The 16,377-nt window shown below is 43.9% G+C and overlaps 2 protein-coding genes across 3 annotated transcripts in view; one reads left to right on the top strand and one right to left on the bottom strand.

Annotated features, from left to right (window-relative positions):
• atg7 (ATG7 autophagy related 7 homolog (S. cerevisiae)) overlaps window positions 1-1,722 on the top strand; it is a 44,570-nt gene extending 42,848 nt beyond the window's left edge. The window contains exon 17 of the mRNA XM_019892400.1: window positions 1,267-1,722. Within this exon, the coding sequence (XP_019747959.1) occupies window positions 1,267-1,299 (33 nt within the window). The 3' untranslated portion in view covers window positions 1,300-1,722. The remainder of the gene's footprint in view (window positions 1-1,266) is intronic.
• Window positions 1,723-1,790: 68 nt separating this feature from the next.
• Window positions 1,791-16,377, bottom strand: part of vgll4b (vestigial-like family member 4b) — a 33,510-nt gene continuing 18,923 nt past the window's right edge. For both annotated transcript variants that reach the window (XM_019892441.1, XM_019892440.1), the window contains 4 exons: window positions 14,992-15,214; window positions 6,685-6,946; window positions 6,467-6,584; window positions 1,791-5,519 (listed from right to left, as the gene is read on the bottom strand). In XM_019892441.1, coding sequence (XP_019748000.1) covers window positions 5,257-5,519; window positions 6,467-6,584; window positions 6,685-6,946; window positions 14,992-15,214 — 866 coding nt within the window. In that variant the 3' untranslated portion in view covers window positions 1,791-5,256. The remainder of the gene's footprint in view (window positions 5,520-6,466; window positions 6,585-6,684; window positions 6,947-14,991; window positions 15,215-16,377) is intronic.

The following is a 16,377-nucleotide window of genomic DNA, read 5'->3' as shown; positions in this document are numbered from 1 at the left end:
GAGTCGTCATTTTCATGCACTTTGAATTTGCGTTGTATCGTATTTTGAAGGCATTAAACATTACCAGAGCGATAAGAGTGTTGCGACCAGATTAGACGCTCCTTGTGTTTATTATTATATTTCGAAAACACCAGAGTTTTCATACAGCTCATACCATATTATTTTGTTGTATTAATCCGCCACACCTTAAATGCCGGTCCCTGAAAATATTGTCTGACTTAAACCGGTCCGTGGGGCAAAAAAGGTTGGGGACCCCTGCGCTAGCAGACCCCCAAAAATTAGCCCAAAAAAGTCATAAGTGTTATCAGGGTGTTGTGGGGTTTTTTTTCTTTGTTTGCTTCTGCAGCTGTTGTTGGAAGCGCGATATAAATCAGGATGTGTTGTATTGTTTGTGGAGGGGGTTAAACAATTATTTCGTTTGAGACTGAGGCCGGAAAAGAGCAAATTATGTCAAAAGTGAAGCACGATAAATACTTTCCGGATTGCTGAAGTGAAAAGTAACATTGTCATCGGCGCGTTGGCTGCGAAAAAAAAAAAAAAAAAATCAAATCTTCGTCCGGCCTAAGATGGCTGCGGTATTTGTCACAGGCCCTCGCACTGTTTCTCGTGTGCACACTAGCAGCCAAAAAAACAAAAAAAGTCAACCAAATTTCTTCACAGCTACCTCGGACAACTTGGGTCAGACTCAAGATAGCCGAGGTATTGTAGCTCATGTCATGCTGGTCGACCAGCCATTAAAAAAAAGAAAAGAAAGAACTGGGCTGTCCTAAACACTGCCTGAAAAAAAAAAAAAACACAACTTCTCAATTTATGAAAGGAGGGAATCACACACCAAATTGAAGTTTGAATGCAGCTATTTTTTTTATTTTTATTTTCAAGCACATTTCACAAAATGGCTGATGTAGCTGCGGCCAAGTCAGATGGTTGCATGTCTCTCGTCTAGTTGGTGCTCTGGCGGCCCCAAAAAAATCTACGGAATTTTCCCCACACTTCATTTTATCCAAAGGTCATACTACTTGCGGGGTTATATTTGGGATTTCAAAAATGTGTGTGTGTGTGTGTGTGTGTGTGTGTGTGTGTGTGTGTGTGTGTGTGTGTGTGTGTATAGAGAGAGAGAGAGAGATTGTTGTTTCACAGTTAATTAGTTTTAATTACTTTTGAGCAGGTTTTGTTTTTGTTTTTTTAATTTATTAAATATGGTGTTAAATTCCTTCCGACGTTGTCCCAAATTTTGATTCCTAATATGCGTCATGTTTTTTTCAACAGATTTGGGATATGAGCGATGACGAGAGCATTTAAGGAACCAAAAATCATGAGGATTGAGCCACAAATCACTCACCTAGGAAGACCTGTGAGGCGGGAAGACCAAAACACTCATCTTACGACAAGTTTCTGCAAACTCCACGCCCCTTCCCCCACAAAAAATAGTTTCACCTTGAATGTATCATTTCTGGTGTTTTGAGAGTGAAACTGTGGTATTTACACATGGAATGTTCACTTTTTTTTTTTTGCAAAATACGTCGGTGACAAATTATGTGCAGTCATCAGCGACCAAATGGTGTTTGTTACTCAATCACGGTATTATTTTTATGTGCGATAAAATAAATGTTGCAATTTCTGTACTTATTCCCCATTTGTAAAACCTCTTGCATTGGATGTCATTTAATTGTGCTAACAGTTTAATCGGTGTGTATGGAACTAAATATTGGAGCAAAACTTGAACTTCTGTCTTGACGTTTCTTTGCTCAAAGGGACCATCATTCACAAAGTAGCACACAGTCCATCAGGCGGTGATTTAAAAGCACTTTATTGTTCATCGAGGCTACTTTACGTACAAAAAAAAAGGTGGCCTGCCAAAACCTTTTCAGTAGGAGACAGAGCCACAAACTGTTTTTTGCTTTACATTTGAGAGTGATCCTAGCACTAAGTACTTGCTACTTGTAAAAAAAAAAAAAAAAAAAAAAAGGGCAGAGGGGGTGGCAAACCCCAAAATATTTGATTGGTCACCACATCGCCCACGTTGATTAAAAACGCATTTGTTTGACAAATGATTTGGTGGGGGGAGACGTGGATGAAGAAACAGCCAGCAGCAGCGCTGACCCTAGTGGCAAAGTCACCGGACTTTTTGGGGCCAAGCATTTGTTTTACTTTATTAAATATTTGCTGGATGTAGCGATTGTCACCGACAATGTCCAGTGGCTTTTCTTTTTTTTGTGTGTTCCTGCACTTGAACCTTTTTCAAGACAACAAAAAAAGATCAACTTTTTCAACATGAACAAAAAAAAGGATTATATGACAGGAAGAAAAAAAATTAAATAGCTACATATCATTAACAAATTGTTCCTTGAAAAATACCTATGATTTGTTTTCTCTGTACATCCGTTACGCACAGCGTAGTGATGGTCTTACTATTTAAAAAAAAAAGTCATCTTTCCTACAGTGTGTGTGTTGTAGCAGACAGGCAGCCTTCAAACTAGAGCGTGGTCGTGAAATGATAAATTGCGCAAGCCGTTAATATTACGTTTCAGCGCGAACAGAAGCTCAGCTCCTGCGAACATCGGCCGCCATTTTAGTTGTAGTCCTCTTTGCGTCACGCACTAAGAATGGAATGTGTGGCAGACGCTTCATGTTGGGAGCGCTTCCACGAAGCGGTCAAGTTCAGCACGGTACGGAAGCCTTTCTCGAATGTTGAACAAAAAGAGAAATGACAAGAGAAATGGGAGGGAGAAGCCATTTTGTGTTCTTCCTGTTCCATTCCCCACTCGTGCACGATTCTCCATCAACCAATCAATGGATTGCTTTGTAACTCCGCCCCTTTGTGGTACTGTACACAAAATCAAACGTGGATCTCATGTTGGACTGCTTGGATAATGTGTCATTTAAATCTCACCCCCTTGTTTGAAACAACTTCAAACATTACATTCAAACTCCAATCGGAGCTAGAAACACCGATTGAGTTTGAAACCCAAACTAAAAACCATAACCACTGCTTAAAAATTCAGGGGGGGGGGGGGGGGGGGGTAAAAACCCTAACCCTGACATGAAACCCTAAACCTGTCTTGAAACTAATTGTTGCTTGAAGCCCTAATTTGAAAGCCAGACTGTAGCCTGAAATCCTCATTTGAAACCTCAATTGTTGCTTAAAATGCTAATTTGAATTCCAAACTCTTAAAAACCTAGCCTTTATTTGAAAGTATAAGCCCGACTTCAAACCCAAAGCTATATGAAAGTAACCCTGACACAAAACCGTAACCATTGCTTGAAACCCGAAAGCAACCTTGGCTAAGGCTTCCAATCCTAATTTGAAAGACTGTTTGAAATTCGAATTATTGCTTGATACCCTAACCCTGACTGACTTGAAATCCTAATTTAAAACCAAACCTTAATTTGAAACCCCAATTTAACACCCTACCCAAGGCCCGCAACCCTAACATAAGCGTGCCCATCTAATTTCAAATTGCAACCTTGACTCAAAACCCTAATTTGAAATCTTAACCTTAGGTCAAACCCACACCCCTAATTTGAAACACTAACCACTGCTTTGAAACCCTCAAAATATGAAACCCACAATTTGAAAATACACACTTCATTTTTTTTAAGAGGGTGGGCGGGGCTCCAATGAGATCATCCGAAAAGTAGTTTCGAGCCATTACTCAAGACTGAGTACCGTACCGTACGAACCGTGCTGCTTGGCAAGCACTTTACAGATGCCAGCGGGACGTCCGAGTATGGCGCGTTACAAGGATGCATGCAGTAGCTCCCACTGATGGCTCAACATCAACGCTCGCATTTTTCAGTTTTGTTTGCAAAATGATTAGCAAAGCCTGTCGGCTAGCTCGAGATGTTTGCTAGCACACAAAGAAAAAAAAAACTAAAAACACACAGTATAGTAACATCAACGATATAACAACATGGAGTACAACTGATCCAGCAGTGAGTGTATATTGTCTAACGTGTGTTACAAGATAACGTCCAGGGAAAAAAAAATAAAAAATTAAAAAGGCTAATTAAAAGTAGTTGAAATGCTTACTAATAGATACCAGCTATTCAAAATAAAAACACATGCAGGGGTTAAAAGCATTTGTTTGCCCTTCAAACCTTACCGAGCCAAAGTGAAGAGCATCGGGCGGCTTTTTTTTTAAGGCGCCGTCACATCTGACATCAGCTTTTCGTTCTTCACGGTTAGCGTTAGCGCGTCATCGTCTGTCGCTCGTTTGAGCCGGGAGAAACGCCGGACACTTTCACACTGCTTTTTGCGCTGGCATGCTTTGCACTCACACTTAGAATAGGCTTGAAAACCAAAGTTGAAACTTCGGTTTGGAACACTAACCCTGACATGAAACCAGGCTTTGCTTGAAACCCTAAAACAAAGAATAATTTGAAAGCCAAACCTAAATTGTAATCTCTTGCTCAAATGTCAAACCTTATCTGTGCATTGAAATCCCAACTTGGAACTTTAACAGTGCCATGATGAAACTAACCAAACACCAGATTTAAAACCGCAATCTTGAATCCAAAAAGAACTTGAAAGTATAACCCCAATTGAAAAATCCTCAACTCAGGCTTGAAACTATTACCCCAACTTGAACCCTGAACCCTAACCACAACCCAAGTTAAACAAATACTGAAACAATACTTAAATATTGTATAAGAGTCATATATTCTGCCAGCAATTCATATCTTTATTGTTGTAAGCGGTATGGTACCAAAAGAGAAGTTACCATGTTGTTTATTCATTCATAAATTAATTTAATTAACGGCCAATCGGAATTTTGAAAGCCAAATTTGAAACCCTAAACTAGGCTTGAAAAACCTAATCCTGGCGCAAAGTCCTATCCAAAGGGCGTGTGTCAAAGGTCACAGCCGTATCCCCGCTATCCAGCATCCCCATCAAACGTGTCATCTGGGATCTTTCAGAGCGGCCGGCGAGGCTTTGACGCGCAGTGTGAAAGGGGCTCGGGGTTTCTTTGGGAGCGCGGTCGTGTTTGTGTCTTTCCGATGCAGAATAACCAAATACAGTTAAACCAACAAAACAACAACAAAAAAAAACAACTACAAGAAAAACTGCTTCTTTATGTACAAATAACTACAGAAGGCTCGCAAGGGCGCCGCGTTCAAGTTCCTCATCAGTTCCTTATTGCTCCAATGATCCTCAAGCGGGGTAATTTGTGTTAAGCAGACCAGCAGGCTGGGCGCTCCCTCAAGGAGCGCCGGTGTTGGGGACCAGTCCCTCTTGGAAATCCTCTCTCGCCCGCTTCAAGAGACCAGAGAAGGGGAGTGGTTGTGGTTGATCATGCGGCTGTCGGGCGACGAGTTGGGACTGCTGGCGGACGACGACGGGGTGCTCTTGTTCTTGATCTGCAGCCAGGTCTCGCCCAGCGCCTTGGCAAAGTGGTCGTCCACCGAGCCGGTGATGGACACAGAGTTGGTGGCTGTCGCTGTGGCTTCGGGCTCCTTGTAGTTTTTGCCCAGACTGCGGCGAAAGTGCTCCTCGATGACGGGGTCGCACGCCGTGTTGGCTGCGAGGAAGGTGCACACCAAAACTACATGTAAGCCTTTCAAAGTCAAAAGCATTGGTGCTATTCCACTGGTTAAGTATTTTTGATTTTTTTTTTCTGTTTGTATATTGTGCTATTAAGAAGTGGTGTGTGTGTGTGTGTGTGTGTGTGTGTGTGTGTGTGTTTGTGTGTGTGTGCAGCGTCTGCTGAGCTCTCACTGGTTAGGTAAGCTCTCCTTAGTCACCACCGCCAGAGCCATGCAGGGGAAAGACAACTCGAAAGCAACAAGGCACCAAATGGCCAACGCGTGAATATGCTACACTGCGTATGCGGATGAGACTTTGGGCGTGGCTTGATTACACGTCATAACTTTATTGCTCAACATTCTCTTTTGTTATTTTTGGTTTTTTCATATTTTATAAAACAGTGCGATTTTTTTCTTTGATAATACTCTACTTGAACAAAGAAATGAAACTGTGGTGAGTTGTTGGTGAGAGTGTAGTACAGCTAGCGGCAAACTCAGTTGGCTTTTTCTTGATTTTTTTTTTTTTTTTTGTGCGACGTCTTCCAAAAGAAGTCTGGAAATCTCCGAAGTTGTGCAATGCTACTGTAAATACATCTGGAATCAAATTGCAATTTTTAGGAGAAATCTCTGAAAACTGTGGACAAAACCTTCGCAGCAAACTCATTCATTCGTTTTTCCTTAGTCAATTTTGTGACTCATTTCCCCGCCCCCCCAAAAAATTCTGCAATTTCTCAAGAGCAGCCAAAAAACAGACTGTGAATCTCTGTCATACACGACGTCATCCTATGTCACCAAAGCTCAGTTCAACTATTTGTTGCAGTTAATCTTTTTCAAGAAACCATTCCAAAACCTTGCAGCCATCATGAATGGAGGTACGCAAAACGTCACCCGAAATCACAACAAATCATTCGGGGTGTGTGTGTGTGTGTGTGTGTGTACTCACTGTGGACTCTCCTGTAGTTATTAGTGAGGCTTGAGCAGCCATTGTGGGAAAGCGGGCAGTGTGACAGGTTGCAGTTGCGGTTGTTAGCAGGGGCGCATGTGATCACTGATGGACGATTCTGAAAAAGAGATGGATACACATGAAATTTTTCCTCCCCGCCCCTCAAAGACAGATACAGAAGAACCACACTTCAACAAGCCCCGAGCATCGACCATCACCTGCTGTCGTTCGGCGACGCCCACCGCGTGCGGCACGGCGACCAGCGTTGCCACACTGCTTCGTTCCGCCATGCTGCTGCTCTTGGTGAGCGCCAGCGGCTGGTCCATGGCGGCTAAACTAGCCAGGTGGTGATGGTGCGGGAGGTGGGCGTGGCCGTACAGGTGGTTGCCGTGGACGCCAAGAGCGCCGGGCACCACCACACGCTCCATGGGACTCCGGCTCTGGTCCTTGGAGGAGCTGCGATAGTCTCCGTGAGGCTTCCTGGGGTGCGGGGGGAATAGAGGGGAAACAAAGACCAGTGATGGGTAACTTCGCCCGCCAAATTGTTCATTTGTTTTTCAACCCCCCAAAATTAACATTCAACGCGGGCACCCGCAGCGGCTCCTCTTGTTGTCTGTTTAAGAGGGAGGAAATTTCATCCGTGCTGTATGTGCTGTATACAATAAAGTTGTACTTGATACTTGATATTTGATTAATTTATGTTAATTGTGTCTCTAGAAGTTCAGCACTTAAAAAGAACAGTCCACATGTTTCACTGACAAAACATGCAAGATGGAAGTAACAAAACCACAAATTTGTTCGCATTATTGTTGCAATCTGACTTACCAATTAATTTTCTACGACACAATTGTTTGGTAGTATTTTGTCATGTTGTCGTAGTGAACACTTAAGACTGCAAGTCATTTGATTTAGTTGGTGGGAAAAAAACAACAAAACATCTCAACCGCAATTTTGAGGGGGGGGGGGGACTACATTCTAAAATGTCATTTATTTTCAAAATGTTTGTCGTACTAGACGGCGTGTGTGTAAGAGGTGAAGACCAGGATGGCGGGACTCAATTCTACTGCTGCATTCACTGGCTTGCTGGATCTCTGTGTAACAGATGCTCTTGTTTACTGTGGTTGAAGCAGTTCCGTCGGAACTGGGACGGTTTTTGCCATTGTCTGTACGCAACACTTTCCCAAAGCGCAGAGGGTGTTGCAAATGTACGCCCAGTTTGATGTGCAGTCGAGTGGTTATGTGCGCACTTGCTTGCACTTTAACAGGTAGCAATTATGTTGTTGAGTGAGTCAAACGCAGTCGGCTTCAGTCCATGTGTGCGTGTGTGTTCAGTTGTGTATTACACCCTTCCTGCAGCTCCACTTCCCTCCTACAATTTGAGGCCCAGTAAAGGGATCAGGAGTTGGTGTCCTCCCCACCCCCCCATGTCTTTTTCACTCCCGTCACACACGCATGAATACAGCTGAGGAAAAACGCATCAAAATGGAGCTCGATCTTAACACATATTGACAAATTTGAACATGGAGGAAAAAAAAAAAAGCCTCTTCATTTGGAAGCAGACACTGCGCCACTGAGGCATTTCCACTGACATTATGTCAACGGTGAATAAGAACATCGCGGGTCAATAAGCACAACGATGAAAACATAAGAACACAAAATAAAACAAAAAACCCTTTGGGTGCGAATGCCAATACTTGTAGGGGCATGTGACCAAGCAACCAATTGCTGGTTCAAGCATCTGGACTCCACAACAGCATCTAAACCACAAATAAATGGACCACCCCTCAATACAGACGGGGGACAGAGGAAGGGCTAAGGCGACGTGGGGGAGGTTGGAAGTGGGGGGGACTTCTGGGTGAATGGTCCAGGCCTCTCCTACAAGAAAGACTTGTTTCCTTCGTTTGGCCCCTCCCCACCCACGTTTGCTTTGTCTTCCTTGTTCTTTCACCGTCTGCTGCAAACTTCCTGAGTGATTTGGCAGCGCTCCTGTAAAGCGGCAACCCACACACTTGCAAAAGCACGACATCGGGTTGCCATTTTCGGGCTCTGAAGTCCATGGTACAAAAAAAATAAACTTGTCTTGTCGTAGCAAACTAGAGAACGCATGTTGCATGTGAAGGCTATCATTCACCTTTAAATGCAATGGGGAACATTTAACTGCGAACCTTAAGACTTGTTAAAGGGGTGAACCATATAGATGCGAAGCATACCCAGTTGCTGCGAGCGACAGGACGCGCACGCTGCCTTTCCACCTCAACTGCGGAAGAACACCCAAAAATGCCAACAAACCACAACAATGGAGGAGAACGAGGTGGGGGGGGGGGGCTCCTGTATTTACTTGGTCACGGTCAGAAGACAAATTTCATTTCAAGAGTAGACCGAGGGAAGTGTTGCAGCCGTCCGTCTATCCGAAAATACTCCAAATAATTCTGCTCATTTGGTTTTCTTTGCAGCCCTTCGAGAAGGTGCCATGCGGTCAGCAAGCAACAGTGACCTATGCTGAACCAGATGCTTCTGATTATCATTATTTTTGGGGGGAGTTTAGTGCGGTGGTCAGTAAACTGAGGAGGCAAGCCCATCCCATCCCATCGCCACCTGAGTGTTTGGGTTCTTACCAACTTCAACCACTGCCAAAACGCAGGCGTGGTCACACCGCCAAGCCAGAGGGGCCCGGTTGCGGGAGCCAAAGAACAGAACCAATCAATAGCGGAGTAGTTAAATCCTCCACCGAGCCTAAGCGTTGGCCCGACACACACACTGGACTTGATTTTGTGCCATCGAGCAACCAAAAAGCCACCTGCTTGTCACCCGCGCCAGCTGGGCAGACTCCACAATCAAACTTTGCTTGACGGAAGTACTTCGTTTGTTTACATATTTTCATTGAGCATGTGCGGGTTTTCAATCGCACACATTATAGATTTTAATTTGGGTCGACTTGTTGTGAAAATGAGAACCATGTGACTGGCCACGGAGCGCATCACATGATGAGCAGACGTCGTTTTGAATCTATTTTACAAGGCTCTGGCTGATGTGGAGCCGAGCATTAGTGGTGGCGGCTATGGCATGCGCTCACAGGAGGATCCCTTCATTCTAAATCCAGAGGCCAAGCCTCCACCAGCAACACATGGACGAGACGCTTCCATATGACTACTGCGCTTCCAGCACTGGCCCATCTGTCATTAAGTGCAGCCTTTCAAGCAATGTCGTTTGTGAATGAAGCAAGGCCAAGACAATCAAGATATTGAAGCTGAAAGTCCTTCATTCGCTTTCGGCTTCCCAAAGTTTTTAATAGTCTGGCTGAGCGGCTACAAAATGGCATTTGAGTGTTTATTTTTGTTGCTAATTCTTTCACGGGAAGGAAGAATCTCTTGCATGTTCTAAATTCTTGTTTTCTTGCCAGTGCTGTATGGAGCACCTTAATGCTACCTGGTCTGCATGGCGGAAGCTCAGCACGGACCACCTCAGAGCACCTCAATTGGTTTCTGAACCGAGTGAGTTTTTAACGATCAATAACTGGATTAGGCGGCCCGGTGGGTCCAGTGGTTAGCACGTCGACCTCACAGTGCAGAGGTACCGGGTTCAATTCCAGCTCCGGCCTCCCTGTGTGGAGTTTGCATGTTCTCCCCGTGCCTGCATGGCTTTTCTCCGGGTACTCCGGTTTATCTCCCACATTCCAAAAACATGCATGGCAGGCTGATTGAACACTCCAAATTGTTCCTAGGCGTGAGTGTGAGCGTGGATGGTTGTTCGTCTGTGTGTGCCCTGCGATTGGCTGGCAACTGGTTCAGGGTGTCCCCAGCCACCTGCCCGAAGACAGCTGGGATTGGCTCCAGCACCCCCGTGACTCTTGTGAGGATAAGCGGAACGGAAAATGAATGAATGAATGAATAATTGGATTACTATTCCATCTTTAATGTAAACTGATATTTGGAGCTTGAGGACAGGGTTTTATTTGTGATGAGTTTGCAAAAAATAAAAATAAAAAATATGCCAGTGGATGCACATTCTCGCAGATTCTGAATTTGGGATCCAAAAAACCAGGAAGTGCAAAGCATGAGTCTTGGCAAAGACCAACACTAAAACGTATTCAATCATACACTGGCCTTTGTTCTCCTTGAATCTTAATCCTTCATCTTACCAAGACTTTTGGGTACAATTGTATGCTTGGCTGTGCGCAAAGCAAGGTCCATACAAGGCATGCTTGGATGAATTTGGTGTGGAAAAACTTGCTCCCGATGCCGTCAAGCGCCGTTGGGACGATCAAGACCAGAGATTACAGGCCTGACGCTCTTTGTCCAACGCCAGGGCAAAGAGACAGAAACATTTCAGTCCTTTCGGTTTCCCTGTTTCAGTTCAAGGCAAGTGTTGCTCTACTTTAAGCCATATAATAGAATGAAAAAAAAGAAGCTTTTTTCTGTATTTTGGTTCGCTTGTTTCAGTTTCAAACTCAACTTGCAGGGGGGGGGAGGGAAAACAAACAGTTCTCCAGGAAAACCCTCCCTATAAATCTTAAAACTGGGCAGATGTTGATATGCTCAGAGCAATCCACAGAGACGGCAAGAGAGGGAATGACACACACAGGAAACATCTGGGAAGAATCAGCGTGTAGAGAAAAGACAAAAAAGAAAAAAGCTGAAAGAGGGGGCGGATGAAGGCGCAACCACAGGTTACAACCAGGCCCGAGCTCTGCGCGAAGCCACAGAATGGAAATATACAAATATATATAGAAAGTGAGCCACACTGCTTATGCAGAGCATGTTTTTACACACAAATACAGTTTACTTTCAAGGCTTGAAGCGGATGCGAAAAAAAAGGTGAATACTGGGAGAGAAATCTGACTTGACAGTATTATTTTTGTTTCTTTCCACTCTGGCAACAACAACTTTGTATGTCGAATAACAGGTGAGCAAAAGTAGAATGCTTAATTAGTCCAGCCATTCCTGACACCGCTCGAGCTGCAGCTGTATAACTTCTGCGCGCATTTTCACTCGGGCACCTGTACCGATGGGAATCCAACACACATTTGCCAGCTAGATGACTCCGGCTTTGAGGTGGGAGAAAAGCACAGAAAAAAGTCCTTTGCAAAGCGCCAAAAGATCGGATATGGGAACCCCGAAAAGGATGCAACGAAAACAACATGTGGTTATATGAAAGCACACTGAATACAAAAAAAAAAAGGAACCCACATGCTTTTGACCAACTTTGATCATAAGTTCTGACACACAGTTGCTTCCTCTCTTTCATTTTCATCTTCCTCCCATTTGGCCCCTGGAGAAACCTCTTAAGAGGACAAGTGAAGAAGTTCCAAGTGAACTGGACTACAAAGGCCGATTTCAAGCCTGTGAAGCCGCAGTCACAGCATGGCCAACAACTTGAAGCACTTCCTACAACATACAGTATGACGAAGCAACTTTTTTTTCCTGCTAGTCCCCAATTCAAACCCCATGGGGTTCTGATCTTGTTTGAAAGCAAACAAGAAGCAATAGCAATGAGGACTTTTACACCGGAGCGTTTACAACTGCTCAGTGGTGGCCAGGAGGGCAGGCAGCAGCAAGCTTCCAGCCCGCAGGCTCCAGTGAATGGGATAAGGCCTCTTTGTTCCAGACTCCGCCTACCTCCTCCTACATGCACAGCCACTACATGTGGATGCTTGGAAATCAGTATTTCAGAAAGAAAGGAAAAAAAAAAAAAAAAAAAGTACAAACTGGAAAAGATGTGCTTCGAATCTGCCCGCCTGCAGCAAATCCAAAGAATTGGCACGGTGAAGAAATCAATGTAGATTTCCAGGTTTGATTTAAAAAAAGAAAATACATTGTGTGGTATAACTGTGAAAACACACAACAATGCAGCCTTTATGTCTCGTGAGTAGCGTGTGTGTACAAGCAGCTGGAGTTGGGTCGGACACTTTTGCTTTGTTCTCTCACCAAAGACACTGACGAGCTTGTTTTGGAGTGGACAACAAAAGGAGAGGCGACCTTCTGTGGGGCAGCCCCTTGGTGGAGGTGTCAGGTGTCTGCCTGCACCGATGGCGCAACGAATGCTCTCTGTGCATTAGAAAACTGTGGGAACAGTACTTATAGTAGTAGACCACTTTTAAAAGTAGTCTGTTGGCATGCACTTTGAATAGACAGAACAACACTTTGTTGTGCAATCTCTGTGTTCGAGAGGGCAATTTGCGTCAATCAAAAAAAATGTTCTTTGATGTACATCAGGAATAAAAAAAAATAAAAAAAAAGATAAGTGATGACCTCTGTCACACTGCTGTCAAAAAACTGAATTTTCCACCTTTGTTTTGGTGGGGCCAGTAAGGTTCCCAATTCAGGGGTAGTATCAGAGGCAGGGTGACATCCAGAACACCGGATGTTCACTTCTCCCGCCCTCTGGTGTTGAAAGAAATAGTCACTGTCCAACATTTATTGTAGACGCATCTAATCATCCCATTGCAGGATGCCGTGTGGCTGTGTGAAAGCATACATCAATCAGTTCCATGTTAATTAAAAGGCCCTGTAACAGCTCTACCGTGGCTATTTTGCAGGATCTCTGTGTAAAAGAGGCTTTCAGGTATCTTGTAGGAAAACACAGAATGGAAGAAACGGACCAGCCCCCAAAGTGATGCATGCAATGATACTCAACCATATTTATCATTTCAGATGTACCTGTTACTAGAAAGCAAAGCATTGAGAACCTGTCACCGAAATGCCTGGTTACAGTGCGTTAATGGGGTGATTGATAATTTTAACAACCTCTCATTTCTTATTGTTACGAATTTCCACCTGTTTGTGGCTATACGCTTACTTTCTTGACAATCACACATTGTTTTTGTGGTTCAATAAAGGTACTATAATAATAATAATAATAATAATAATAATAATACAGTAGAATGGAAGTGGGGCCTAAAAAGCCAATTCAGCGAAGCAGTTTTTCTGCTGCAGTGCGTCATGGATGTATGGTGCTCAATCGCTTTCTAAGCAGCAAGGCGTCACCAACTATTTGTTTTGGGGTTTTTTTTTTGTTTGATGGTCCACTTCGTGGGCCTTAAAAACCATTAGGGACACCGACTTGAAAGCTGATACAACAACAGGCCTTGTTGTATTTGTTAAGTCAATTGTACACTCTCTACAGTTTAAAAAAAACCACAAAAAAACCCAGACATGCTATAAAACAACAATGTGAGGAAGACGTGACTGTCTAGTCATGTCTGTGAAAATTAGAATGTGAATTCCTGACAACGATGAGCGGGAAAACACGATGACTGTGCACAAATGTCAAGTTGCACAAGCTAATCCTTTGTTCTGTGAGCGCAGTCACAAGACTGGAGAAGAAAAGACCTTTTTCCCATGCCCCCCCTAAGAATAGCACAGTGGCTCAACCTGATGTGAAACACAATCTGCATGCAATTATTCATGTATTGTGTGAAACAAATCTCTCGAAAGTACTACGGATGACTGGAAGCGGCTTTCTGCGTTTTTTTTTAATTTGATGGGTTTTCCTTGCATAAGCATCATCTACGGCCATAAGCAATGATGTGCAAATCCGTCCATAAAATGTGTTTGCTAAGAGGCAGCAAGCTCGGGATCGCTGCCCCCCTCGCCTGCAGAATCTCTGGAATCCCCACAAGACGGGAAGTGGGCCATGTAAGTGGTCATAAGTTTCAAGGATTTAATCGTTCTAAGCAAAACCAAGTTTACATAGTGTAGCACTCTTTAAGCAGAAAGGATATAATATATTTGACATGCCGGGGGGAGGGGGGTGTCTTAAATTAATTTAAGAGCATATAGACCAGCCTTACAAAATACATGTGTAAAGTTGACCTGTCAGGTGCTAGGTTCCATTTTACGTTTATGTTTGTTTCTCTTTCTTTACTGAAAGAAAAAGAAAATGACTATGACATTCAAACTAAGTTTAGCTTTATTTCCGCTTCTGGAATTTTTTTTTATTTCTCCCGATACCAAACAATTATTTAAACCGATTTTACCCAGAGAGTTGTTTTTCCAGACAAGGTGAAAGTAAGTGCCTCCTTTGAGGAAAAAAAAAAGTCCCTTTTCATAACGATATTCAAATATTCCACAAATTACAATGAGCCGTCTAACTGCACGGTCAGCTGGTGTGTCTGCTGTCAAAGAGTAACATCGTTTCTCATGACTTGTGCTGTACAGGGGAGGCATGGCAACCTCGGCAAAAATATTAGTAGCTTGGAAGCACATACCAGGTGTCAAAACTTTCCAAAATGTCCATCTATAATGGCAACATACTATTGGGCACCACGTCTGAAAATGTAAAGCACGAGTGACTCCATGATTGCCTTCTACCAGGCTTCATATGAAAAATGATTCCATTCCTATTGTCAGCATTGGATAAATTGTTAAAATGGCAACATTGCTGCTATTGCCCCTCCCACCGCCCCCCAAAAAAGAATCCGAGCAATCAACTCAAATTAATTGACAACGATGCTCAACGGCAAATTTTAATAATACCCAATGTGGCACTGTACATGCGCGGTATTAAATCTTGACACTAGTACTCACAACTGCGCGGCGAAGAGGCGACTCATCTTAGCCACGTGCTCGTTGTCGTCCATGTCGCTGTCCCCCTGCTCCCCGCTCAGCTTCCTCTTGGTGGGGCTGATGGGTGGCGGGCCCGTCCTGTGGCTGGAGATGGATGACGAAGAGGAAGATGAGGAGGAGGAGGAAGACGACGAGGACAGGGACAGGGCCTGCAGTCGGGGGTCTCCTCGCAAGGCTGCTTCTCCTAAGAAAAGGAGGATGCCGACAAACAGAGGTTTTAAGGAAAGTTCAGAGTCCCAAACTATTTTGTACCATTTACAGTACACTGTGTGTTACCATTTACAGTACACTGTGTGTTTAGGCAACAGTTGTGTTGACTTGGTTTGCCCCTCTAGAATTAGCAATGGTTTTGAAAACCTGTGGACAGGTTCTGCGTGTGACTGTTTGTGTGCGTTTCTCTGATTGATTGAGTCCACCCCCCACGGTCTTGTGCGAGTCCACAAGGCCTACAGAGTAACCGGTGAGTGGGAGCAAAGAAAGAGGAGAACGAGGGAAAAGTACCACTGGCTCCGTCTCAGCTCGGGGACTTTCCACTGCTTTGGATTCATGTATCTGCCTGAACTTTCCCAAACAAAACACACGAGTCAAAGAAAAAGCCAGTTCCAACGCAAAACTCTCCATAACTACTCCCAAAACGGAGACAAACAAAAAGTTTGTTGCTAACGCCAAACTGGCGACACGTTACAATATCCAACTGCAGCCCCCATTCATGCGGAGATCCTGCAGAAGTGATGAGAGCTGCAACCATTGCCTTCTACACAGAGCCCGGCAAAGCTTTCACACAGCATCCAGCAGTCAGATGCTTAGATGGGTGACATCATCTGCATTGATGGTGGAAAACTGTGAGGTGGACTTTGGACATCCACTCCATGCTGGTGCACTTATACAGGACATAGAAAAGTTGGGGAAATGCCAGTGTTTTACATATTTCTATGTCAGAAATGCATAATAAATGAATCGAAGCAACTGGACTCTCCTTGTTAGAATTGTGTTTAAAAAAAAACGACATAAGCAATTTTTCGACTCGGCTAACAAAATCTCAAAATGGCTGTTTTTAATTCATTCATCTGAATCATTTGAAACGAAATACTACGCATGTGCTTTTAAAGTGAACAGTATTCATCAATTTTAACTATTCAAATCATATTGAATGACTCAAGTGCCATTCAAAGTATGCCAGATGAACTGGAGAGTGGGCACAATTGTTGCAGCCTTAGCATGGCCTCCCAAACACCGTCACCTCCTGCCCCACTCCCTGTGGCATGCTCCTGCTCGCCCTAATGTGCGCCATGGCAACAGGGATGACATCATTATATTTGGCCAGGCAGATAGATGCCAATAAAAAGG

Source organism: Hippocampus comes, unplaced genomic scaffold, assembly GCF_001891065.2.
Source record: "Hippocampus comes isolate QL1 unplaced genomic scaffold, H_comes_QL1_v1.1 scaffold137, whole genome shotgun sequence".
NCBI lineage: Eukaryota > Metazoa > Chordata > Actinopteri > Syngnathiformes > Syngnathidae > Hippocampus > Hippocampus comes.
Note: the sequence above shows the minus strand (reverse complement) of the source record. Positions and strands in the feature narration are given on the sequence as shown.